The sequence below is a fragment of the Quercus robur genome, chromosome 1 (genome assembly GCF_932294415.1).
Source record: "Quercus robur chromosome 1, dhQueRobu3.1, whole genome shotgun sequence".
Classification (NCBI taxonomy): domain Eukaryota; kingdom Viridiplantae; phylum Streptophyta; class Magnoliopsida; order Fagales; family Fagaceae; genus Quercus; species Quercus robur.
In genome coordinates this window covers 3,766,006-3,793,808 of record NC_065534.1, presented here as the reverse complement: position 1 = coordinate 3,793,808, position 27,803 = coordinate 3,766,006, and the positions used below count along the sequence as shown (strand labels likewise).

Genomic DNA, 27,803 nt, shown 5'->3' with positions numbered 1-27,803 from the left:
CTTGAACTTGTTTCAGGGGGAAGAATTAGCCATTGTGCCTACCCCATTTGATACGCGGGGTGAGGCAGGTTTAAGTGGCCCTAACATTACAAATGTCTCTTTTTGGCTTTATAAAACGATACACTCTACAAAGCTACTTCCTTTTTTCACAACAAAAAAAAAAAAAAAAAAAAAAGTTCTTATTAAAGCTTAACAATACCAGTTCAATAATATTTTCCCATCAATATGAAATGATATATATATTATAAATACAATAGATTTGAATTTTTTATGTGCTTCTATAATAATTACTATTTGTCATCAAGTTAATGTACCAATTGGTTTTGGTGCAGTCAGTATTCAAACTCAAGTATTGTATTTAACAACAAAAAATCTTTACCAATTGAAGTTATCTTCAACAGTAGTGGATTCTTTGCGAGTAGTATTGGTACTTGAATAATCAGTCATAAATCCCATACAAGTTAAACTAATTTTATTATGCATATACCACAATATGCCATCTCAATAATAGTGAAAAATTATGAAGTATTTTGTATCCCTAATTTTTTGGTGTTAATTCCAATATCCTATGGGGAGTTAATATGAATAATGCAAAGAATTTCTTAATCTTCTCCTCACATCAATATTTGTATCTATATATCGAACAAAAATCCTTTATCTCATACTCAATATCCACCTTATGCTCTACTAATCGCAGTATATCATGTGTCTTGTTGAGTTTCGTATTATTAAATTATATGGTGGACAAGATTTTCTTCAAACGTGTTACTAGATAATTCAAATAGTTATTTTTAATCTTGTAACTCACTAGAAAATGTGATTAAAAATACTATTAGATAATCACTTGATTAACAAATATCAATTGGAAAATAATTCCTCACATTTTTTTAGAGAGTTTTAAACTATGGCGTCCACTCATAATGATAACTCTTTATTGTCAGACCAAGACATTAATTGGTTTTTGATGTAGGTGGAGATTAAATACTATATCTCTTATTCAACCATCAGAGATTTTACAGCTGAATTAATTGGAACCCACAATTTCTCACGTTTTAGGAAGAACGGTCGTTCTAAAAAATAAAATAACTCAATTAACTATAGGAGTAGCCTTTTTTTTTTTTTTTTTTTTTTTTTTCAAGAATAATTATAGGAGTAGACAAAGTGTATTTTTTTTAGAGTAATGCTATGGACATATAAAAATGCACAACTTTGTGCCACAACTTACCACATGACGAGAAATGATCGATGAATGTGTGATGGTGGGCTATGTGAACCACTCACAACTTGCCACGTGGCGAGTTATGACACAAAATTGAGTATTTTTATGTGTCACTAGCATTGCTTTTTATTTTTATTTTTTATGGGATAAGTTGTAAAATTAATTTTTTTGATATAAGATAGAAATTTTACTCTAACTTAATATAAGTGTATATGTATATGAAACTAAATCATGGAGACTTAAATCTCGACTCCTACTCTTTACACCCTATAAGCAATTGTACTTATGTAATGACTATTACACCAAGAGTTTTTGGTGTGGTAAGTGTAAAATTAATTACTATAAAGGAAGAAAGCTGATCATGTGTGGGTGCGATATTTGCTAAAAAAAAAAAATGTGTGGGTGCGACATCCAAGGCAAATTTGGAAAGTTGGGCTCATAGATCAGTGTTTGTTAAGCTCGAGTCCAAAATGTAGATATAAACGGGAAAGTGAAATGGAAAGGAAGATTGTCCTTTTGTTAGCTACAGTGGAAGGTTGTCAATTTGTTTAGGTGAGAGAGATGGTGGCGGCCGCTTTACCTAACTCCCAAACGCATCTTTGACTACATCCAAAATGTTTGAGAAAGTTATCCTTTTTATTTATTTTTTGATAAACTCGAATGTTACCATTCATATAGGTACATTTTAATTTTTTTTTTTTAATGTATTACTATTGATTAATGGATGATTTATAATAATCTAGTATGTAGACTTTTTTATTATTTTAAAAAAAAATTATATTCTTCAAAGTACAATGATAATTTTACTCAACAAACAAAACAAAATGATGAACATAAGTTTATGAAAACACTGTTTTAATCCTAATGTAACTTAAGAAATTTTCCTAATAATCAAGAGAAAAAACATAATTGAAGGGATTATAATGTATAATTTTTAAATATAGTAAGACCATCATTTTATGTGAAAATCATCTTATGTGCTAGTTCTATGGAGTGGGCCTCTTGTAAACTTGTGACTATGAGCTCCATAAGCGTGGGACTCACTTGTATGTGAGAGCCCACTCTTGGAGTGAGTTTAATTTGTTAATAAAATGTTTGAAAATTAGGTTTTAAATATACTTAAAGAACACTAAAAAAAAATTAAATTAAAAACCACTTATATAATATGTTAAAGGATATTTAAAATGATGGCTATTTTTATTTATTAATTTTAAATTCAAAAGTCAAAAATAATGATGGGTAGGTTTAGGCTAACTTAAATAAAACTTTTGCTTATAAACTTTAAATAGTTTAAAAAAGAAGTGACAATTCATCAAAAAAACAAACTTATTGAAAGAATAATATTTTTGAAAGTTTTATATAAGCTGAGTCAGTAGTTGACACATCTCATTGTAAGTATATCATATATAGTATGAGAGAACAAATAAATCTAATCTATAACTTTCTACATCTTTTTTTTTAAATATTATTTTGGTTTTAAAAAACAAGTCTAAGCTGTTTATTAAAGTTTTTTATTTTATGGGTCGGTTAATGTATACCGTTAATGCATTTGTTAATCTTTCATTTAATTTTTTTTTATAGAAAATTATAAAAGCCGTTAAAAAAGTTAGTTAGTTTTTTATTTTCTTATAAAGAATTTCATAAAATGATTTACTAATGTATGAAAAACTCTTATTTTATATATAAAAAATTTTAATTTTTTTTTTATAGTTACAATTGCATCTTTATTCAAATACCTTTTTTTTAACCGAGTCAATGAAAAAATATTTTATTTAAATCTAAAATTTAAAAACTAGAATTAAACAAATTAGTCTGTTTGGTATGTTTGTTTAAACAATAGTTTTCAATTTTTTTGGAAATACATGCAGATGAAAAAATATATGAAAATGTAATATTATTTAAAAACTTAAAACATACGTTTGAACTGACGCATCAACGGGTCGGGCTAAAAAGGAAAGAAAATCACAAAAAAAAGCCAAAGGATAATATGGTAATTTGGCAACAAAACCTTGAGATAAAGACGAAATCCAGTAAGGACTGTTTGGTAGTGCCGCACAACTCTTGTCACATTGCCACATCAATTACTCATCAGCGGAAACTCCAAGAAAAACAGTGTCTTGTTATTTTCCTCACTCTTTAAAACCCCACACATACACACACTCGTTTTCCTAACCCACCACCTACCCACTGAATAGTCGTTCAAAAAACAACACACCAAACCGCCGATATTTTCATTTTCCCACCGTATCGGGTTTCGTAATTCGCTGAAAAAGCCATGGCCTGCGCGAAGCTCAATGCGGCGTCGTCTCAGTGGATCGGACAACAGTCTTTCACTCAGCGTCAAGGATCGTCTTCGTCTTCGACTCGGTTCGCGACTCGCCGAGTCTCGTTCCCGATCCGCGCCAAGGCTTACAGCGAAGAACTCGTCCAAACCGCTGTGAGTGCTATTACCATCTGTGTCTGATTTTGCTTTTTTTTTGGATCGGTATTTTGATTGTTTTTGAATCTATCACTGTTGTTTCAAATTCTATGTGTACTTTGTACGGTTTGGTTATGGACAAAATTTGAGCTTTGACTGTTCTGAATCTATCGCTGTTGTTAAAATTCTGTGTGTACCGTTTGGTTGTGGACAAAATTTGAGCTTTGACTTTGAAGTTGATCGATCACAAGTTTGATAGATAGGTTAGTAGCTTATTTTTCTGGTCAGAGAAAGTTGTGTAATTCAAGCTGATTTATTAATCAATTTATTTTGATTCATATGGCACTCGTTCTATTTGTTTAATTGAATAATTTTGTTAGTAAAAAAAAGTGTAATTGAGATCTCACTGCTTTTGATTGTAATTATATATATATATATATATATATATATATATATATAGACACACACTAGTTGAGTTGACTTCAAGTTACACTTGGTGTAACTTTTTACTGTCATATTTCACGTTCTACATGGGCACGATTGAATTTCATGCTAATTGAATATTGTTTACAATTTGATCTATAAACACTTTTTTTTTTTTTGCAGAATTTTGAACTAAAAAAACTTGAAATTTAATAGTTAATTGATGACATAGCTATTTGATCATCTTAAAAATTTGCAACCGTAAAGGATATTAGAAGAAAATGTAATCTAACGGTGGATTTATTAAAATTTGTATTTAAGGAAAAAAAATATTGAGTGATGTAACATTGCTTGTAACTTGAACCTAACCATATATATATATATATATAATTATGGCTAGAATGGTTAATAATATCTGACACAAAATTTGGCATAAGTGTTTTGTGTGTAATCCATCTGTTGGATTTTCAAAATATACTAATATAATAAAACGTTGTTACAAGGTGTAAGTATAACATCAAAGAAGAGTTACACCATGTGGAAAATGTGTAAAACTTCCCCCATTTTTGTCACAAGTTGGAGGAAAATTTTCCTTAGCGTATTTTTTGAATCGTGTTCTTTGAAATTACAACATTTGTTTTTCGTTTTTTGTTTTTTGTTTTTTGTTTTTTTTTTTTAATTTTTTAATTTTAAATTGTTAATATCTTGGTAAAAAATGATACCATATTGTAGTTGTCCTTTATTTTTCTTTGATACATGAAATAATTAAGTTGGACTTTGTGTTTCGTGTGCTTATGGTTGCTCTTAATCTTAGTATCGGAGTTATTAATGTCAAGAAAGTTTCAAAAGATGGAGAGATTAAATCAAATCTTGAACATTTAGTGTTTTGTTTCTCAAGCTCTCTTAGTTCACTCGCAAAATGCATACACGTGAAAATAATAATTTACAACTTCAACTACTGAAAAGGCATAAGAATGACACTGTTAATTTGTTGATAGCTTATTTTGTTTAACTGATCCTTTGTGATGGTGTAGAAAACAATTGCATCACCTGGTCGTGGGATCCTTGCAATTGATGAATCCAATGCAACATGTGGGAAAAGGCTATCGTCGATTGGCTTGGATAATACCGAGACCAACCGACAGGCGTACAGGCAACTTTTGTTGACCACTCCTGGCCTGGGAGAATACATTTCTGGTGCCATTCTTTTTGAGGAAACACTGTACCAGTCGACCACAGATGGGAAGAAATTTGTGGACTGCTTGCGTGATGCAAAAATTGTTCCTGGAATCAAAGTTGACAAGGTGTAATTTTAATGGAATGTACAAATTTTTTCTATTGGTGCTTTATGTGATTTTGAGTGTAGTCAGCTATGTGTTCCCCTGGTTCTCAATTTTCAACTTTTTTGGGATGCAGGGCTTGGTTCCCTTACCAGGATCAAACAATGAGTCTTGGTGCCAAGGTTTAGATGGATTGGCTTCAAGATCTGCTGAATACTACAAGCAAGGTGCTCGTTTTGCTAAGTGGTAAGTCATTTAGTATTCTTTATGATCTTGTGCTGTATGTGGTGTACATAAAACTCGCTGTTTGTGTTCAATGCAACAAATGCTTATTATCTCAATATCTTGTTGAAATATCCAGGAGAACAGTAGTTAGCATTCCTTGTGGCCCTTCTGCTCTAGCTGTTAAGGAAGCTGCATGGGGACTTGCACGTTATGCTGCTATTTCTCAGGTATGCCTTCAATCTGAAAGAACTATATAATTTGGATTCAGAAAAACCTTTTAGCAGAGTTAGGAATACAGGATTTGCTGGCACATGGTGGGTTTGGCAGTGTCAAAGTATCAAATACAAGTGGATCAGATTTTCATCTAGATGTTTATCTCTCTTTGTAATGCATAACTTGAATTAGCAACCAATTCAAGATGGATGTACATATGTGTGTGTGTGAGTGTGTGCGCTTTAGATGTGACATTCAACCAAAGAGGATTCAGTTTTCTTCCATGTGTCATTATTCTGATTTCGTGTGCAGGACAATGGTCTTGTGCCAATTGTGGAACCTGAGATTCTTCTTGATGGGGAGCACCCAATTGAGAGGACACTTGAAGTGGCAGAAAAGGTCTGGTCAGAGGTCTTCTTTTACTTGGCTGAAAACAATGTTTTGTTTGAGGGAATCCTACTTAAGCCCAGCATGGTGACCCCGGGGGCTGAACACAAGGAGAAGGCTTCTCCAGAGACCATTGCCAAATATACACTCACAATGCTCAAAAGGAGAGTTCCTCCAGCAGTTCCAGGAATCATGGTATGAATGCTTTTACTCTTTTTGACGATTTCAAAGTGAAATATCTTCCCTCTTTCCATGATAGTGAGTTAAGACTATAAATCAGTTGAGATTTATAGCCAAATATCCCGTTTTTGTCCCAACCAAGTGCATGCTCAGCCACAAAAAGTGTGTAAAATATTCTTGAATAAGCCTCTCAAGTAGTAATTTACTAATTTTCATGGTTGAGATGGGTTTTAAAAATGCGAGCTCAAAGCCTTCAGTGCTAGATGGTTGTTTTCTTCTTTAGATTAAGATGATAAATTATTTTTTCTGCCTTGTTGATGTTGTATGTCGTTATTGATTTCCATTTTCAGATATGTGTGCTTGTGATTTCCTTGTCCAACTTATTGATTTGTGATTAAGATTTAAAAAGTAACTGATCCTTGTTCTATTCACTTCTCAGTTTTTGTCAGGAGGACAATCTGAGGCGGAAGCAACCTTGAACCTGAATGCAATGAACCAAAGCCCCAACCCATGGCATGTTTCCTTCTCATATGCTCGTGCACTGCAAAACTCTGTGCTTAAGACATGGCAAGGACGTCCTGAGAACATTGAAGCCGCACAGAAATCACTTTTGGTGCGTGCAAAGGCAAACTCCCTGGCTCAGCTGGGAAAATATTCTGCCGAGGGTGAGAACGAGGAAGCCAAGAAAGGAATGTTTGTCAAGGGCTACACCTACTAAGCCTGAGTCTAAGGCAACTCATGCCTCTTGGCCGTTGAATGTGTACTTTCTGTTTTGGTTTTTTCTTATTTTTAGCTGTGTATGCTGATGAGACTGTCACTATTAGACGAGCAATTTTATTTCTTTCTCCCCCTTCTCATTAAAGACTAGATAGGCTAATAATACCTGTGAGAAAGGGACTGTTTTTTGAATGGTAACGTAGCAAGTTGTGATTAGTGAAAGCAAGAATATATGAGTTTGTATCCTTATATAGTCATGGTCCTTGAAATTTTATGTACGTTGAGATTGTTTCTTCTTGATCCTGTCTTGTCTTAAGACCATGTCTGTTTTACCCTCTCTATCTAACACACACACACTCACACTCAGATAGATTGTTCTATGTTCTATTGATAGAGAGATGCAACAAGCAATTTATCTCACAATTGCTAAGTTTGCGCAAAAGTTCCCTTGTAAACTTCATAATTAAGGGTGTAGCTTGAATTAACCTTGTACTTGCAATGGTAATGAACCATATGACATTATGGATCATATGTGCCTCGAGTCTCACTATCATGTATACGGACAGATATTGGTCGGACACAAAAATATTTGGTACTTTGTTGAAGCGGTTAGAACTTTGAACTGTGAACTCAGTAGTCTAAAATATCTAGTGCAGTTTTTTTTTTTCCCTTGGAGAACGAAGGAACCACAATTGGCCTTTTCTTTTTCCCAAAAAAAAAACACAACTGGCCTTTACTTTTTCTTTTTCTTTTTCGTTTTCTATTGGAAAAGGAAATTTAAAATTAAAATTGAAATTAAATAAATTAAGATTTAAGACACTATAGTCTAGGTAGCTAAACACCTCAAGCATATGCCAGTAGACTTTCAGTAAAAGTAGGATGGTCTGCGCAATGATTTCTTAGTTGTGTGAATGCTATATGAGCCACCTCAAGACACCGTACGAGTGAAACATGTCAAAAAGGTTTTCACAAGTTATTATTAGTTATTAACTTACTATTTGAGTCTAAGTTATTATTTGAACTCATTACCGACATAATTTTTTTAACTACCACAAACAATCTTCCACATCAGCCGAGTGTGAAATTTTTTGTTTTTTGTTTCTTCAGACTTTTCTCAATGGTTTATATGGAATGGTGTGAGGATTTCTACTACTCATTTGACACATAATTCTACAACAATTTATGGATATCTAAACCAAAAATTAGGTTCAACTGATCCTTAAGACCCTAGAGTTTAGCTACCATTGTGTTCAAGTGCCCAAATTTTTTTGAGAAGCCTCCAAATCATAAGTCTCTAATGTCTTTAATTATACATTGACGCAGGAGTGTAATACAATACATGGAAGGAAGATGCTGACATGGAATGGTGATGTGGCTGGTCAAGTTATTTAGGTTTGGATTTAGGCTTCAAGAAAGGATCTTTTATGAGTTCTTGCAAGGTTCTTGAAATGCAAGACTCAAGGGAGAAGAAGGCTGAGGTATGGCAAATGTTAGGCTCTGATATCAAGAATCAAGACAGTGCAAACTATTTTAAGGCTAGGCTAGATTTTAGAAAGAGATTAGGTTGTTAGATCTAAGTTGTGTCAAAGGGAATGACAAAGAGTCAAGTTTTTAAGAATTTTAGAACGAAACTCTCAAGACTGATTTAAAAACTTATCTAGAATTGTTGTACTTTACAATAACGATACTATTTATAGATGCATAGTCTTTGTTTAGTCCCTAGAAACTCCAATTAACTCGGCTAATAGACGATAAATCAGATTACAACTAACTCTTAACTAAATTGACTCCTATCTTATCCAATACAGCTCGTTGCAAAAAGACTAATGGTTCAAATTACAAGCGGTAAGCTAAGCCAAAAGTAATTTTAAGTAAAATTCAAACACGATTTCAAACACACTGTGTAACTGCCCTCGCTAAGTGAGAAAAGAAAAAAGAGAACTGTAGTGGGGCCATTAAAAATGCTGATGTGGAATCTCATTCGAAAACTTCACACGCCACCTAGTGCGAGCGTGGCCTTCAAACAGTGACAGAATACACTAGACAGCCAAAAAGAAGAAGAAGAAAGAAGCCAACAACACAGTGTAATCAGAGACTCCATCTTTTCTATCTGTACTGTTTTCTTCATATCCAATTCCACCACCATTTCTTTAAACAAAACAGAAAAACCCCATAACAAACGCAACCACCTAACTGAATCACCAACAAGAAAAAACAACTACTACTACTTCAAACGACGCCGTTCTCCTCAGTTCTCAACCTTGTATGCTCACTTCCTCTCCTTCTCTCTCTCATCTTCTTCTATTTCTTCACCTCCACAATTCTCTTCCACTTCAAAACCCTAAAACCCTCACAATGAAGGATCGACCTCGCTCTTCCTACGGCGCCGTTTACGTTCCTCCGCACCACCGCTTACGCTCCGTCATTACTACTCCCAACTACACTTCCTCCGCCGCCGCCGCCGCAACCGCCGGTTCCGGTGCCGGAGCCGCAGATATCGTCGACTCCAAGCGCCGCGAGCCTCCACAAACCGCTGTGATAAGCCCTAGACAGACTCATAGTCCTTACTCGCAACAAGAACAGCTCCACAACCGGATTTCGCACTTCAATTCGCCGCGGCATCCGCCGCCCTGCGATGATTCCGTCTCCGAAGAAGGCTCCGATCGCGAGCTCGATTCCTTTCCTCTACCGGTAAGACTCAATATATCAATATTTTTAGTTGAATTTTTTGGTTTTGGTTTATTGACTGCCTTGGCTAATTTTTTGTGAAAACGGTATTAACTATTTGAATTTTGTGACTAGCGGTTTAAAATTCTGGCGTGTGTGTGTGATCATTTGTGGAAATAATTTACTTGCGTTAGATAATGTAGAAGCTTAGTAGTTGCTAAGTCGAACCTGAGTTCAAAATTCGAGAGAAAGTCTGGTTTTACGGAATTTGAGTGAATAAGCAAAAAAGTTAATTTGATTGTTGGCCATTTTAGACGAACCGCCGGTAGTTGTTGAAGATTTACATTTAAGTTAACATGAATGATGTGCTAATTATGAAAGATTTACTTAAGGATAGTCCTGGCTACTTAGAGTTTGGCTGAGTTCGGACCAAGGATGGAGCTAGTGCGTTTGAATGTAGCTTTTTGCTGAAAGTTGGTTGACGTGTAGTTGTACCTAGGCTTTAAAGAGTTGTACATAAGCAAAGCAGATGTTAGTCAGCTTCTTCACAAATGGTACCACAATGACGTTTGTTGATCTCCGCCAAAGTGAAGTTTTTAGCTTTATCCTAGCTTCAAATGCATTAGGACATATAATCTTGGAAGAGACACGAATGTAAGCAACATATTTCACAAATCCGTAAATTTTAGAAGAGTAGGACACAGTCACGGCAAAAGACTGTTTTGTTTCGTGGATTCTTCTAAATTCGATATATAATATATGAATATCTACTTTTGAAAAATGAATAGCAAGTCAGAATAAAGAAACTCTTAGAAAGTTTTGAAATGAAATGTGGTTCTTTAGTACTTTTAAAGTTTAAAGGCGGCGGTCATGTTTCTGAAGCTGCTTACTTTCCTTAGGAAAAAAAATGAAAGGTAACTAGCAATTTATTGGAAATGGAACAGATGGTTAAGATAGATACAGAACTCTGTATTAAGAGGTTGTTTGAGGGTAAAATTGTGTAATCAAGAATGGAGCCAGACTTCGTGACTCTGGCATATGTTCAAAAACTTCATTGAAGAGGCTAACATTTATCAAATGCTATGCAACAGAATGTGGTTGGAAATCTAGGATTTGGCTTGGAATCTCAAAGTATGACATTTCAAATGGCACATTTTATATTATATGAAGTTTTGTGACTTTTCACATCTACTGGGATTCACGTTTTACAAATGCAATACAAGTGCTGCAAATGATTAATTTTCAACTAGACCAGAGGTCTGCATCATCAGGTTGGTAAGCTGTAAATAAATACAGGTGTGTGCGTACGCCTCCCGGGGGGGGGGGGGGGTGTGGGTAGATATGTCTCCACATTATCTGGGCATAAAATTCTCTTCCAGTTCCTAGAAAGGATAATCTTGTGTGCTTATTTATAAAATAAAAGAATAGTATTCTTTCCATGTTGAAATCCTATAAATTGAAGTTGCCTCTCTCTCTCTCTCTCTCTCTCCCCCTCCTGTCACCTTTGTTAAATCCTTTTATGCAGTGCTTGAGAAGTGGATTGTTACCATAGTATGGTACACCAGTGAACAAAGGTATGCTTAATTGATGTAATCCATGGAGTTGGCTTTGCATTTGCCTTAAAGAGAATGAGGAGGAAGTCCATGGATATGAAATTACCAAATTATGCAGCTATTTATTCTTAAAGAACTGAGAGAACTAGGGCAGATATGTTGAGCTATTCACATTGCTGATGGCCTCAAAAGGTGGGTATGCTAGTGGAAAGTGATTGTGGTAGAAAGGGGAGAGGAATGTTGTTGATGGTTACTTGAGTGGCTCCCTCATCACTTATATTATAAATATGACCTTTGGCCTATGTTAATGAAATGCAATTTAGACCTCAATCTGTTTTAACCCTTGTCTTGTTTGTGTTTGATTTACTGGTGGGTGTTTTTGTTAACTACATAAATGTTTGTGTATATGTATGTATGTGTGTATGAAATTTTCACCATGTTTTTCAGGGTGCTTCCCCCTTTGATAACATTGATGAGTGGACACGGAAGTTTACAATGCTTTTACGTGACAAGGAGAAGCAAGAATTTGTCTCAAGGGAGAAAAAGGATAGACGTGATTTTGAGCAAATATCAGATTTGGCAAGCAGAATGGGGCTGTACAGGTATTTTCTGCTTCATCAAAGTAGATGCTTTAATTAGCAAACATACTGTTAGTCATCATAAAGTAACTTTTATGAATCAAAATTATATTTGGCAGCCATCTGTATGCAAAAGTTGTTGTCTTTAGCAAGGTCCCACTGCCTAACTACAGATTCGATCTGGATGACAAACGTCCACAGAGGGAGGTACTTTCTCATTAGTTCTGTTTCACAATATGTTTTATTTTTTATTTTTCACCTTCTTTTTGGCAACCAAAAACTACCTACTCTCTGTGTTTACCTTCAAACTTGGCAATGAATATGTTTTAATTATGGCGCAAATTCTTAGCCTTTTTTTTTGAGAGAGGCAAGGAAGGGGTGGGGGGGTGGGGGGTTCTTATGATGTTTTATAGCTTCAAAGTTCTTTGTAGGTTCTTATATACCTCCTCCAGCGTGTAATGTTTGCCCAAATTTGAAACTTTTATTGTCTTATAATGTTTGTCCAAGTTCAAAAATCAAACACAAAGCTTTATTTTTTTACATTCCCATAGTACCCTTTGCTTGTTCTTTTCCACTACAGATCTTCATTTTTTTAAAAAAGTAAAATTTGGAAAGTTTTTTGTAAAAAAAATTGAGATGATTGAGCATTTACTATCTTTTCTTAGAATGTGGGCGTTTGGCAACTTGGATGGACATTATGGGATAGAGGGTGAGGGCGTACATGTTTCATAGGAATCTAATCTAAGCTTTTAATATTTGACAGGTGGCCTTGCCTCTTGGGTTGCTAAGAAGAGTTGATTCCTATTTTGGAGAATACCTCTCTCAAAAGTCTAAGACTAGGGAAAGCTATCCAGATATATCATTCTCGAGATCAAACAGTAGCTGTAGTATTGCCACTGATGAAGGGCTTTTTGAACAGCCTGAGCCGCTAGGAGCCAGTAAGGCTGTAATGGAGAAAATTCATCAACGGCGAAGTTTGCAACTCCGTGATCAGCAACGAGCTTGGCAGGTTCTTCTTAACCTGAGAAGTTATATCAATGCTTCTTTCCAATGTTATGTTGATAAAACTCTTTTTAAAGTTCTATTTCAGAACTCAGAAGCATGGATGGCTTTCCCATGTATGACAGGGTACTTTGCACAAAATATTACCTAAAATTGTATTGCATAACCACCTCTATTTTTAAGTTTTTTCTTTTTCTTAGTGTCCTTTAGCTAAGTTTTCTGCAGTTTTATGTATTACTTTATAAAACAAACAGGAAGCCAGAAAAAAGTTGTTCTTATCAAGGAAAAAGAGTGTGAAGAAGTTTGCACAATCTTATTGGTGTCTTCTAGTTAAAAAAAAAAAAAAAATATATATATATATATATATATAAGTAAAATTCATCAAAATGGGCGCCACGCCACCCATGTACACAGGAAGTGTACAATAGATGTACCAGAATTAAATGTTAAAAGTACAATGATCGAGTAAGTCAGGCAAAGCAGTAAAAGAAAACATGTCAAATAACAAATCAAAGATAAATTACTTAAACAAGTCACGTGACTCATTAAATAGGTTATGTGACTAAAATGTATATGTGGATGGTCATTTGAGTCTTCACGTAGTGGGTTGTAGAATAATTCCTCCAAACTGGTCTAGAGGTCCCAAAAATATGGACTAAGGCTTTGTTGTTGTAAAATAATGTAATAAGTCATATGATTTAATATACATGGATAGTTTTCATAATTGCCACAGGGTTGGAGGATATTCCAAGTAGAACTATGTCCTTCAAATTAAAATGTACAAGCCAAACAAATTGTTTCTTATATAAATGGAATCGGTGGATACCCTCTCAAAGAAAAAAAAAAATGAAACTAATAAATGGGTGTTTGGATAGAGGCAAGTCCAAAGGACTATGTTATATAAAAAAAAAAGAAAAAAAAAGAGTGTTAACAAATGATCAAAACATAAGAAACAAATTACAAAAAAAAAAAAAACCCATGAGTTTTATTGATTTGTGTTTGCCTTGTTGGATGGCTCCGTTGGCTTGTGGCTAGGGTGTGTCAAGGTGTTTGAGGTCTTAGGATGCAATTTTGCTTGTGAGACCCGTGCCTAAGAAGACTTAATACTTATCTGATATTGCACTGCTCGCCTGGACCTGCACCAAAAAGATTCCTTTCAATTTTTTTTTTTTTTTTGGTTGTTGTTGTTGCTGCCCTTAGTTAATTTTGCTGGTTGAATTCCAACATATCACATATATGCTGGGCATGATTTAAATTTTAAAGTATACTTTTGCAATCAGGTTGAGCATTAACTTATTCATAACTGATGATCAGGATGCACAGAAAAAAGAGAGTAAAATAGAATTCTAAATGCTAGATATAAAAATCCGACCCTATTGTTAGGGTCTATTGACATCCTGCTGAGATGTTTGCTTTACAAGCTATTTTAGAAGTATTTAAATCATATATAAATATTTGATATAATATTTAAAAAATAATTATACCATAGGAAGATTTATTTAGTTAAATAAGTATAATTAATAACAAATTATTTAAACTTCTCAATCGATTTTTGTATTTTTTCTGGTCCTTTGTTTGGATACTTCATCATCGTGAACTTAAAAGTTTTTTCTCTATCAATTAGATTGTATTACTTACCTATCAAAAAAAAAAAAAAAAACTAATTGGGTTGATTACTGGTCTGTCGCTTGAGGACTTCATTGGATGCAGTGTGGTTTTATCAAGTGGGTTTCAGGTTTACTAATTGTTCCTAGGTCCATATAATCCCAAGACTAACCTAAATGCATTTTTTGGAGTTGGGTTAGAAATAAGGCAGCCTTTTTCTTTGTTATTTAGGTACTCATGATGTCTGGGTGATGTTAAGGCAATTTGTTGCCCTTAAGAATGGTTGTTACGTGAGGCTTTACAGATAGATTGAGGTTGTTGGAAAATATGTAGATAATTTATGTCTTTGTGCGCAGATTTTGTTTAACATATCTTTTTCAGATTTTATATCATGCTTTTGTTTTCACTGTCAAAAATATGGTGGAATGAACCATTGTGATATATATTTCTTTTTCTTTTCCTATAGGAATCTCCTGAAGGTAGAAAAATGCTGGAGTTTCGTAGGAGTCTCCCTGCTTATAAAGAGGAGAATACATTACTGACAGCTGTTTCACGAAATCAGGTGTGTCAAACTTTAGTTTTTTAATGACGAATTGCATGAAGCTCTTCAATATGAAGCTCCTGGTACAGGACGATCATAATGACATGCAATATATTAGTTATCAATTTGTTTTTCTCTTGATTTGCTTTTAGTAAAAGGCTTTTCGGCCTGCATGGTATTAAATTCTTACATATTACTGCTGAATTTAAAAAAAAAAAATGGTAAGAATTCTTACCATAGCCACCCTTGAATTCTCTCTTCATTTCATGCCATTAACAGGTCCAAATGCTTGTAACTAGATGCTCTAACCTATAGTTAGTGCTGAACTGTGGAGATTAATAAATTGATACTGATTAAATTTTTTGCCATTTACAATGACTAATAATGGTAACTTTTTATTTTTTTATTTTTTTTATTATTATTATTTTTGACTGAAAGAGGTAGATGTTATTATTTTTGATAAGTAATGATGGTCACTTTTTATTTGATTTTCACGAATTCCTATAAACCATATTTTGGCATCACAATGCAGGGTGTTTTTCCATCCTTTTTTTTTTCCTTGATTTTTGTAAGACACTTTTGCTTAGGTCCAATGCAACTACACAACTGTGCTCATAATTATTTTTATTTTTGTGGGGGAGAGAGTGGGGGGGGGGGGGGGGTAAGTTTACGCTGGTGTCAAGTGTTGTATTCACATGTGAGAGGTAAATTTGTGATAATGTATTAATTAACCCTAAGCATACTACCAAAGTTAATGCATTATTAGAGTTTAGAGTAGTAATGGCGCTGATGCTGGTATTTTGATGTCAACTCCGACCCCCAATCATTGGCGACCACAAAACTAGAACCTCTATTGCTGTTGCCGATGACCAAAAATACACTCAAAACCCCATGGATCAGGTTGATGGACTTTTAATTTTATTTTTTTATAGAAAAAAGACGATGACTATCATTAATCAAGAAAGTTAGCCCCAATTGACTAAGATAACATCATGAAGGTGAGGTGGAACTTCCTCCATCCACACCATTAAACCACTAACATGTCTAGCTAAGTTATGAGCCACAACACTCCCTTGTCTACGAGTATGAGAAAAAGAAACCATATCAAAGGAAGCTATGAAGGATTTTGTAGAAGCAAGCAAATGGCCATTGGAGGCAAAAGAATCATCTTCACTTCTCAAAGCATTGATGATAATCTTAGAATCTCCCTCAAGAACAAAGGATGAATGACCAAGCTCTTGAGCAAAGAAAATAGCCCTTGCTGCTGCCATCGCTTCTTCATCATCAACTGAAGGAGGGAAAGTGATCTTTTTAACAAGTGAAGCTAAGACCAGCCCTTGAGAAGTTCGAGCAATTATGCCCAAACCTGCCTCACCTGACTCTTTAAAGACAGCCCCATCAAGGTCGATGGACTTGGCGACAAATCTCGCCATCACTAAGACCTCAAAATAATGTCACCCAACCCATCTATTGTCTTGGGTTGAGTCAACTAAGTTTGGAAACTCGAAAAGACTGTTGTTCTCGGTCTGATGCTCCATCCCCACAGCTGTGAACTGCCTCAGGAGTATCACGGACTGTCAGAAATTGTCTGAAATCCTTTCTAAGGTGCTGATGTGATATGTTTTTGCACTAATTGCTTGATTCGGGTTTGGTATGTGTTGATTTGTCAATTATCATTTGCCATTTTTTCTGTGTTGTGGTTATGGTTGGTTATTTTTCTTTATTGATGCCATTGTGGGTTGTTTATGTCTGTTGTTGATTTGGTGAATGGTTTTCTGATGTATGAAGAAGTGGTTGATATCTCTTGCTGTTCTGAGTGTGCTGCTCCCTTTGGTACTGTTTGTAGTTAAATCTGTTCACTTTTGTCAGTGTGGGTCAGTTGTTATCTTGTTGGTTTACTACATATACTCTTCATAGATTGAGTGGTGATATAGTCTCATAAGACGGTATCCAACCAAATTTCTTGTTGTCTCTTGATAGTCTCTATTACCATTTGTCTTAATGGGAGTAAGAGTGGCTATGCACAGTGGGCCTAAGCTGTTGGAGGTCTTCCTATTAGGAAGAATTTTTTTTTTCACTATTGGATTACTTGTCTCCCTTCTACGAACTCTAAATATGCTGATTGGAAAGCAGATGATGCAACAAATTAGGAGTTGCTTGTGGAAAAACATGTAATTTATGTTAAGGTTTAGTCTGGTTTTTTGACCAAGTGAACTTGTGTGGGAACAGGCTAAATAGTTGGCTAAAAAGTTGAACTCTGGTGTCAATAATTTTATGTGTGTTTATGACCTCCATCAAAATTATTTCTCCCTTAGTCTCCAATGATTTATCTTAAAAGATGACTATGCAAAATAGGGTATATGTGAAGAAGTCCATCTTTGCCAGTTACATGGGCTGTATATCCTATGATGCTACTGGTGTTGACATAATTTATAGAGATATTAATATACTACTATCTCATGCAACTATGTCTACCGTACTTATACTTCCCAAAAGGAGTTGGATGTGTTATAACTGCATCAAATTAGCATCTATTCTTCCATATAAAAATGTATTTAAGCCTCTTTAATAGAATTTGTTACGTTACTCATCAAAAAAAAATTCTATTATACAGGTTATTATTGTCTCTGGTGAAACTGGCTGTGGCAAGACCACACAAATTCCCCAATTCATTTTGGAATCAGAGATAGAATCTGTTCATGGAGCTGTTTGTAGCATTATATGTACACAGCCAAGACGAATATCTGCTATGTCTGTTTCTGAAAGAGTTGCTTCAGAGAGAGGGGAGAAATTGGGTGAATCTGTGAGTTTACCTTTTAAATGCAATTTCCTTGGAATACCGCAGTTGTCAGTCCTTTTCCTTCCTACCCTTTCATGTGAAATTCATTTCGTGGTGTTTTTTCTTGTCTTCCTTTTTTTGCAGGTTGGATATAAAGTTCGTTTGGAAGGTATGAAAGGGAGGGATACCCACCTTCTCTTTTGCACCACTGGCATCTTGTTGAGAAGATTGCTAATTGATAGAAACTTAAAAGGTGTAACTCATGTTATCGTGGATGAGATTCATGAACGTGGAATGAATGAAGGTAAAATCTGGAGTTGATTTAAGGTTCTGACTTTGAAACTATGAGGTGTGATTTCTAAATGTGATACACATTTGATGGCAGATTTTCTGCTTATTGTCCTAAAAGATCTCCTTCCTCGCCGGCCAGAGCTTAGGCTGATTCTGATGAGTGCAACCCTTGATGCAGAGCATTTCTCGTCCTACTTTGGTGGAGCTCAGATAATTCACATCCCAGTATGTCAGAAATTTTAGTGAGCAATGTTATCTGATTCAGCTTTGAATATTGTTCCTTGTTTCCATGATTGAATGGTGATAAAATTTTGATATGCATGTTGCCACCCTTGTTTTCACAATTTCCATATCTTTTGTTGTTACACTTATCTTTTTCTAATTTTAAGTTGTGGTTATTAGCTGTATTATCCCTACTCTTTATGCATGAAGGTTTCATTAGAATAAGTCTTTTTTTTTTTTTTTTTGGATCAGTAAGAATAAGTCATTTCTCTATCTCCCCCCCCCCTTTTTTTTTTTTTTCTTTAAGCCACATCAGGAACTGATAGGTGGATTTGACCTTCTGACAATGTGCATGCCGGTGATATATCTTTTGAAATTTGGATGACCTATCTTTGTTTCCAGAAGGCATATTATTGTATTCTTCTCATTTAGATATTAAAATTTCTTCTGTTGGCCCCTAATGTTTTAGAGTTCTTTTTTCTTAAAGGATTTGCTAATATTACTGTATCATTTGTTTTTGATCTCCTTTCTCTTGTTTGAGTCACTTCTATATTTTAATTTTTGTTATTATCTATTATATAATAACTGAATGTAGCCAAGTCAGGGATATATTTTGTATGTAGTTTAAGTGTCAAGGTCTGATTGAGTAGCTTGCTTGGTTGGAGGTGACTTCCTTATGGTGCATTCTGAGTTGTAATCAGGAGGATTTAGTTTGTTCATTTTTTGGAAGCAAACATATTGGTTGTGCAGATAAGATTTGTAGTCCAACTTCTTTGAAATATTTTGGTTCACCTTTTTACATACATCATCAGCTGTTAGTGGGGCTTTAGAATTGGCATTGTGTGTAATGCAGTGACTACTATCTGATGATAATAATAGAATGCAGGTGCTAGTCATGTTTTATCACTCTGTGTGTGTATGCGTATATGTGTATGTGTAACTACTGTAATATATTGTTTCTTATTCATTTTCTTATATACTATTTTATGAGGATGTGTCTTGCACAATGCTTTTAACATGATTATTAAAAGTTCAAGACCAATCAAGCTTGTTAATCTTTGTATTAATAGGATTTAGCTGATTTAATTTGGGTGTTACATACCTTTAGGGGGGTGTTTGGTGCACCACAGCCTCAGGCTGGGCATGACTCTTTAATTAATCTTTAAATTTTAACTGTCTGGTAAACAACCCTCAGTCTTACCAACCCTCAGTCTCAGTTTGTTTCCTGAAGCTTATTTCACAGTGCAGATTTTGATAATTTTAGGACTTTCCCATTCTCAGATCTCTCTTTCCCCTTTTTTCTTTCTAATTTAGGGCTTTACATACCCGGTCCGGACTCATTTCCTAGAGGATATTTTGGAAATGACTGGTTACAAATTGACACCATACAACCAAATCGATGATTATGGTCAGGAAAAGATGTGGAAGATGAGCAAACAAGCACCAAGAAAGAGGAAAAGCCAAATTACTTCTGTTGTTGAGGTATGCAAATTTTTATATGCCTACTAATGCTCAAACGTTTGCGTGTATTTTAATTTTCATTTTTAAATATGTTGTCAGGATGCACTCGGAGCAGCTGATTTTAAGGAGTATAGACCCCAGACTCGGGAGTCTTTGTCATGTTGGAATCCTGAATGTATTGGTTTTAATCTCATAGAGTATCTTTTATGCTATATATGTGAAAATGAGAAGCCTGGTGCGGTCCTAGTTTTTATGACTGGCTGGGATGACATAAGTTCTCTGAAAGATAAGCTGCAAGGTCATCCTCTATTAGGCGATCCAAGCCAAGTTTTGTTGCTAGCATGTCATGGGTCTATGGCCAGTTCAGAGCAGGTAATTTTGCTATGTATAAATTTTATATTCTAATGCCAGATTTCACTTGTGTTTTTTTTGCTGTGTTTATTATTGCAAATATAATTGATTTGGAATGCTTGCAGAGGTTAATATTTGATGAGCCTGAAGATGGAGTGAGGAAAATTGTTCTTGCTACTAATATTGCCGAAACAAGTATCACCATTAATGATGTTGTATTTGTTCTTGACTGTGGAAAGGCTAAAGAGACTTCTTATGATGCATTGAATAACACTCCTTGTTTGCTCCCTTCCTGGATTTCGAAGGTTTCTGCTCAACAAGTAAGGTTATATTCTTGCTGAAAGTTTGATCCTTAGGATAGAGATGGCTTGGCACTGCATAAGTATTCTTTGATAAATTTTTGTTGTTCACTCATATTGGATTCTGGTATTTATGATTTTTTTTCTTATTAGCCGTCCACTTTCTGTAAAGTTTCCATTGTGTTGAAAGGACTTGAAGCATGCTAGTGTGAAATGGCATTATACTTGGCTAAAATGGTATAAGGGCCAATGAACTTTCCCTCTACTATAAACAAAGAAAGTACAGTTCCGCAATTCTCTGTAGTTTTATGCTCAGGGTTCATGACTAGCATCAATCCTTACCTAAATCTTTATGAGGTAGAACATATAAGTTTTATATTTCATTTGAAGAACCTCAAGGTGCTGCATAGTTGGCTAGGCTGCCTCATGAAACGGACATCACTCTCGAATCTTCGCTTTCCCACCCTTCCCTTTGGGCCAGACTTACTCATCAAATATGTTTGTGTGTGTATATCGTGACTAAGAGGGGTTATTCTAGCTGGACTGCATATAAAATGTTCAAATTAAGTTATGATCATATGGACAATAGATTAAAATGACAATTTTATGTACATAGAATATCCAAATGAATGGCTCTCTCTCTCTCTCAAACTACTTTTGCAATATAGAAAGATATCACAATGGAGTTCAGTTCTCTAGTTGACATTATATTTGGCATGCCATAAGGGATGAGATATTTTAGTGCTTATAGAATGCTCTTTCCTCTATGTATCTGATCTGATGTAGATACCTTAGGTTTGGCTTTTGCAGTTTGCTTTGTGTTCAGTTGTAGGGGCCTTACATAACAAGTTATAGAACTTTGTCTGTCTTTCTGCATGTTGAGTTTTTGGAAAGTTAAGTTTGATTAAATATGTTCTGTTTGTCCGTGTTTATGTTTGTTATAGAGAAGAGGAAGAGCTGGCCGTGTTCAACCTGGAGAGTGTTACCATCTCTATCCTAGATGTGTATACAATGCTTTTGCAGAGTATCAATTGCCAGAAATTTTAAGGACACCTTTGCAATCTCTTTGTCTGCAAATAAAAAGTTTGAAACTTGGGAGTATTTCTGAGTTCCTTTCTAGGGCTTTGCAGTCACCAGAATTACTTGCGGTAACTGTCATTTTGATGTTTTCTTTATCTTATTTTGAAATTAATATGTTATACCTAGAGGGGTTGATTTTCTTTTTATTTTTCTTTGGGGGCAACTATCAGTGCACCTTCTATCACATTCTTTTCATGCATGTGATTTTTTGGATGTCTACTACTTTTTTCATTTTGGTTTGATTGGAATTGGTTTGTAGGTTCAAAATGCTATTGATTATCTAAAAATCATTGGTGCCCTGGATGAGAACGAAGGTTTGACAGTCTTGGGTGGGTAGAGAAATCTAATTTTTATCTATCAATTTTTTATTCTCCTAAATTCTGTTTTATTTAAGATTTTATTTCTAGAACATAGCCTCATGCAATTTTGGTCACTTGACAGGACGCTATTTGACTATGCTTCCAGTGGAGCCAAAACTTGGAAAGATGCTCATCTTAGGGGCCATCTTCAATTGCCTGGATCCAGTATTGACTATTGTTTCTGGCCTTAGTGTCAGAGATCCTTTCTTAACACCATTTGACAAGAAGGATGTAAGTAAACTTTTCATCACATATTTAAGTATACATACTTCTTTGTTTTCTGGTAGGATTAGAAACAAATAATCAACTTATTTTTATTTTTCATTCTGTATTTGTGTTTACAGACAGAACACCTAGTGGCAATATTTGCAGAAGTACTTCCAAATACACAGATGCATCATTAGACATGTATAAATGCATGACGTTATATGCACACATCCAGATACAAATATTCATATACATAGACACACATAAACATAAGTACATGCTGTAAAAATGTATTAGATCAGCTCTTCCTGGATCTTGCTTGGCAAAGCAACACTAGGTAACAGCCTTTATCTCTAGGCCTAAGATTAAATTTGTTCAGCAGAGAGAAAGAAACAGAACAAAAAAGAAAAAGCTACACTGAAGGCACAACCAATTAAAGCAATTATGTACCAGGTGCCAAGAGCCTTGTAGCTTAGTCGCATTACTTGGTCTTCTTTATGAGGAGAATCAGGTTCAAATGCCCCCTCCCCTCACTTGGTGTAACAATTGAATTATCAAAAATAAAGAAGCAATTATCGACCAGGTAGAAAAGAAAATCTGCAATACAGCTAATAGCAATCAGTATAAGTGGATCATCCAAAATAAATAATTAAAAAACAAAAAAAAAAAAAAAACAAAGGAACTAATCATCCTTGCCCAACCCTAGGGTGCGAGAGAACCTTTATCCCTAATGTCACTAAAATTTTTCCTTAGCATTTATATGGAAGATCTTTAGATTTTGAGAAATTGATAAGAGATTTGATTCCTAAGTTCATGGAGCATTGCACTAATTATTGTTAGGGTACTGATAAAAAAAAAAGGAGTTCATGGAGCATAAAAAAAACTAGTGTTGGTTACTAATACCCTTGTCACCTTTATTGAGCACAGATATTGCATTCGTTTTGTTTTCCATAAGACACCTGATTTGCTCTGCATTGCATTTGGGAAATACAATAATTGGGGTGAAGAGTGAAGACTCAGAAAGTCATAACTAGTCTGCCATGAGTAAGTATGTAACTAGATTGGAGAAAGGAATGTTAGATAGAGAGAATTTATTGGCAAATGTGGGCATGCAGATTCGTTTTAGATTGATGACAGTGGTCCTCACTAGAGATCAATGTATTGGGAGGTACAACCAGTTTTGTGTGCTTTTTTGGGCCATCATTAGGTCTTAAAAATAGCCATTATACAGTATGGTCTTGCCTAAGTAGGGTTATAGCATCCTACGGCATCATTTTTGTTCAAACTCTCTGCTCTTAAGAATCACATATGTGCTGCCAGTGCTTGTCAACCAAAGACTCACTATTGCACCAATTAGTAGCCCCTAAAAAAGTGATTATGCAAGATGAGGATGGGATTAGGAGTTTCTGTTTTAATGGGGCTTTCCTAGGCAATTGGCTTTGGCGATTTGTGCCGGAGATGGATGGTTTGTGGATGGGGGTGCTAGGTTTATAGTATATGTTGTAGTCAGATGTGGTTGGATGACTCCTACCATGAGGTCTTTTGCATCTGCATTGGGTGGATGCTTTCATGATGAATATGCTTTTTCTTTTGGGGTGGGATTAAGATTGATGTGTTGTATGCCAAGGTGCCCTTGCCAGAGTATCTCTTGATTTATTTTCTATTACACTAAATAAAAGAACAAGGATGGATTTTTACATGGGCTGGCTTGGAGAGATGTCGCATTGCAATTTCTATTATTTATTTGTTTTTAAAAAGTGAAAATGGTTCTATCTTTCATTTCCTTTATGATGCTAAGGGTTTGGTACCGGAGAGGTTATTATGTGTTTGGAATTGAATATGATGCATAGTAAAATGACTGAGGTGGTTTTGGGGCCTACAGAATTAAGGTTTATTTAGGGAAAAAAAAATTTGTGCAACCAAACAAGTTTTTTGTTTTTGTTTTTAAAAATAGTTCCTTTGAGCCGTGTCTTTCCAAACACATTTTAATGTTCTTACTCTGATGGAGGAGCAGATTTAGGAATTGTTATCTTTTCTTTCTTTTTTTTAGACGGGGTGTGGTGGGGGGGGTGGGGGGGGTGTTGTTTTCAAGCATCATAATCGGGCATTATATTAGAGGTAGCTTCCTCAAATCCCAAAACTATAATTGTTGCTTAAATACTTGGAAAATGAACTAAACTGAATGTACTTGTTTTCCTCTTTACAGCTTGCAGAGGCTGCAAAATATCAGTTTTCCCGAGATTACAGTGATCACCTTGCACTTGTCAGGGCCTATGAGGGCTGGATAGATGCCGAAAGAGATCTTGCTGGTTATGAATACTGCTGGAGAAATTTTCTTTCTGTGCAATCCATAAAAGCTATTGATTCTCTAAGGAAAGAGTTTTTCTCTTTGCTCAAGGATACTGGCTTGGTTGATGGCAACACAACCTCTTACAATGCATGGAGTCATGATGAGCATCTCGTCCGAGCAGTTATTTGCTATGGACTATATCCTGGGATTTGCTCTGTTGTGGTTAGTCATGGACCATATTTGCTTAAGCTTTGATATTTTCATATAATTTCCCCAACCATTTGATTCCTTTCATCAGCTATTCTCTATGGTTGTTTCTTCAAATAATCATCATGTGATTAGTTTCCTTCTGTGTAATTTTCATTGTACTAACGTAAATGCATATGCAGCACAATGAAAAGTCATTTTCACTGAAATCTATGGAGGATGGCCAGGTGTTTCTTTACTCGGTAAGTTTGTTTGTCCATTGTATCAATGTAATAGTCAGGTATTCTGTCCTGCTTTTTTTTTTTCACATTTTTTTTTCTTTTGCCTAGAACTCAGTCAATGCTCGGGAATCTAAAATTCCGTACCCATGGCTGGTTTTCAATGAGAAGATAAAAGTGAATTCTGTTTTCCTCCGGGACTCAACTGCTGTTTCTGATTCAGTACTACTACTATTTGGTGGAACGATCTCAAGAGGGGAAACTGTAAGTTATCTGTTTGTATATACTTACTTTTTTCATCTCTTTTTGCTCAATCATAAGAAGACATGAGTACATTTATGACAATTTGATTACTAATATTGTCACTGAATCTTCATCATGAATGATAATTTAAAAGTTAACATACATTGCTGTGGTGGTTTCTCTAACCGGTTAATTTTTTTGGACACCTATGGTATTAGAGCCTTGCTTGACTAAGAGGTCTTTGGTTCAAGTCTAGGCTCCCACATATCTTCACATCTATTTGCATGTGCAAAGCCCATGTTCTATCATGGCTGTTAGTAGGGCTACACAAGAGGTGCTGGTGTAAGCTTTTTATACATTTTTGGGTCCGATTCTTCATAGCTTAACTGCTTAAGCTTTCGGGACTATTGGTTTTCGTAACATATATGTAATTGATTGGTACCTAACAGATCATTGGTGGCCTTCTTTTATGGCAGGATGGGCACTTGAAAATGCTGGGAGGATTTCTTGAATTCTTCATGAATCCTACATTAGCAGACATGTATCAAAATTTGAGGAGAGAACTTGATGAGCTAATTCAGAAAAAAGTAAGTGAAGCTTGAATAAGAAGTCAGTAGCTGATCTTTTGTGAAGTAATGGTTTCTATTGATTTTTTTTCTCATCAGTTTCTTCTTGAAATCCTAGTTAGCTCTTAGTACCTGCCTAGAGTGAATGTAAATTGTCTTTTCTGGTTCATTTCAAACATGTGATAGTCTACTTGGTTGATAATTGACACTGGTGAATATGGGCAGCTACTGTATCCCAGGATGGACATGCACACCCATCATGAGCTCCTATCAGCTGTGCGGTTGTTGGTTTCAGAGGACCGATGTGATGGCAGATTTGTATTTGGCCGCCAGGTCCTTAAGCCCTCGAAGCCGTCTGTTTTGGAAACAAAGACGGCCTTGATTTCAAGAATTGAAAGTGGACCTGGGGGTGATAATTCTAAGAGTCAGCTCCAAACATTACTCACCAGGGCCGGATATGCCGCACCTACTTACAAGACTAAGCAACTGAAGAACAACCAGTTCCGGGCCACTGTGGAGTTTAATGGGATGCAAATTATGGGTCAGCCTTGTAACAACAAGAAGAGTGCAGAAAAGGATGCTGCAGCTGAGGCTCTTCAGTGGCTTATGGGTGGTAACCAAGCAGGCCACGAGCATTTAAATCATATGTCAATGTTACTAAAGAAAAGCAAGAAGGATCATAACTAAACTAATGTAGTCAGCTCTCCCATTAAGGGCTTTCGGGGGAAGACAATATTACGATGATTGGTTTTTAGGAATTCCATATCACATGGAATGTAGTTGTGTGACCATGTGGATCCAGACCCCCCTCTTCTGTCGATGATAAGGAAAAAAACGAAAACATGAGGTAGTATTGTCGCTTTGAAAAATCAGCAAACTTGACCGTGTGACACGTCCATTCAGTCACAAGCAGTCAGGCTCAGGCATACTTCACCAACAAAGATCAGAGTAGAATTCAAGTTAAAACATTTTTCAGGTTGATTTATAATGTCGGGTCATCTGTTTCGGATCATGAATCTACAGACAACTGAATAAAGTTTTGAGGGGGACTGCAGTTGACCTATTTTGTTGATTTCATGCTTTTTTGATTATACTGGGGACATTTGATGGTGACCATTAGAGTTGGTACAAGACAGGCTTAGTGGGGAGTTAGTACATAGCATCAATGGACAATATATACACATTGGAAGGAAGCGGTGATATATCATTATTACCCCTCGTTTTTAAAATCAGATATAATTGAGATTGTAATCACCTTATGTATATTACTATTATTTGAAAATAACCAGTAGGCTTGTATTTTGTAAGGGGTGATATAATTTTGCCTGCCTTGTGTTAATTATTTTTCCTTTGTTCAATTTCTTGTGTTGCTCTGATGTTAGAAGAAAAGCTATGCCTGTTCCCATTACATTATGTGTATAACTATAGCCACATGAGCAAAAATTGTCAGATCCTGTGGTTGAGGTGAATTAATGATCTATCTTTCATTTGTTCAAGGGGGATTTCTAGTTACTATGAACAAGTCTCTTTTTAATTAATTTATTTTTTCCCAATGTAGCTTGAATGTATAATTGTCAGATCCTGCTGAGTGCTGAGTTATAGGCTGTTCATTGTTGAAAATGAAGAATTACAAAAAGGGTCTTTTCTTTTCTCTCTTTTTAGGGGGGTGGGAGGGAGTTTGCTAAGAAACAGTGAAATTCGTTAAGAGGAAGCAGTGTAAGTACAGGTACATCACCCTTCAAGACAATAGAAAAACACAAAGGGAACACAACATACAGAAACTTCCACTATAGCTAAAGATAATGGCCCGCTTGGCGCTAGGCGCTATGCCACATGATGATTGAGAACCATGAACTTAGAAATTTACAATGGAACCATGAACATGAACTTAGAATTGGACTAAGTTTGGCCAAAAATTACAACAAAATTTTCAAAAAATCAAAGACCAATAGTAATGTCGTCAATTAAATGTTTAAATTTCAAGTTATTGTAGTCTAAAATTATGCATAAAAAATTAGTTTATAGACTAAATAGTAAATAACATCTGAATGGTATGAAATTTGACAAGTGTCTATAGTTAGATTTTCAAAATATATATTAATGTTAATTTTTTTAATGAGAGTCGAAGCACTTATACTTTATAATTATCCTTCTAAAATCTAAAAAGGAAAAGAGAAGGAAAAAAAGAAGAAAAAAAAGAAGAGAGGATATTGGATGAGAC

The 27,803-nt window shown here is 35.2% G+C and overlaps 2 protein-coding genes across 3 annotated transcripts; both read left to right on the top strand.

Annotated features, from left to right (window-relative positions):
• The first annotated feature begins 3,304 nt into the window (after positions 1 to 3,304).
• LOC126716700 (fructose-bisphosphate aldolase 3, chloroplastic) lies at positions 3,305 to 7,361 on the top strand. Its single transcript, XM_050417639.1, has 6 exons — positions 3,305 to 3,656; positions 5,096 to 5,365; positions 5,478 to 5,587; positions 5,703 to 5,793; positions 6,092 to 6,361; positions 6,786 to 7,361. The coding sequence occupies exons 1-6, from the start codon at positions 3,495 to 3,497 to the stop codon at positions 7,062 to 7,064; spliced, it is 1,182 nt and encodes a 393-aa protein (XP_050273596.1). The 5' UTR covers positions 3,305 to 3,494; the 3' UTR covers positions 7,065 to 7,361.
• Positions 7,362 to 9,123: 1,762 nt separating this feature from the next.
• Positions 9,124 to 27,078, top strand: LOC126716669 (DExH-box ATP-dependent RNA helicase DExH5, mitochondrial). 2 transcript variants are annotated; one of them, XM_050417603.1, is made up of 19 exons: positions 9,124 to 9,754; positions 11,731 to 11,885; positions 11,981 to 12,068; positions 12,625 to 12,870; positions 14,935 to 15,030; positions 17,624 to 17,812; positions 17,933 to 18,092; positions 18,174 to 18,304; positions 19,616 to 19,783; positions 19,862 to 20,134; positions 20,239 to 20,433; positions 21,357 to 21,560; positions 21,752 to 21,821; positions 21,934 to 22,082; positions 24,265 to 24,570; positions 24,738 to 24,797; positions 24,885 to 25,037; positions 25,493 to 25,603; positions 25,808 to 27,078. In XM_050417603.1, the coding sequence occupies exons 1-19, from the start codon at positions 9,329 to 9,331 to the stop codon at positions 26,267 to 26,269; spliced, it is 3,642 nt and encodes a 1,213-aa protein (XP_050273560.1). In that variant the 5' UTR covers positions 9,124 to 9,328; the 3' UTR covers positions 26,270 to 27,078. The 2 variants fall into 2 exon arrangements, with proteins under 2 accessions (XP_050273560.1, XP_050273565.1); XM_050417608.1 differs by lacking the exons at positions 9,124 to 9,754; positions 11,731 to 11,885; positions 11,981 to 12,068; positions 12,625 to 12,870 and adding an exon at positions 12,873 to 12,989.
• Positions 27,079 to 27,803: the final 725 nt, after the last annotated feature.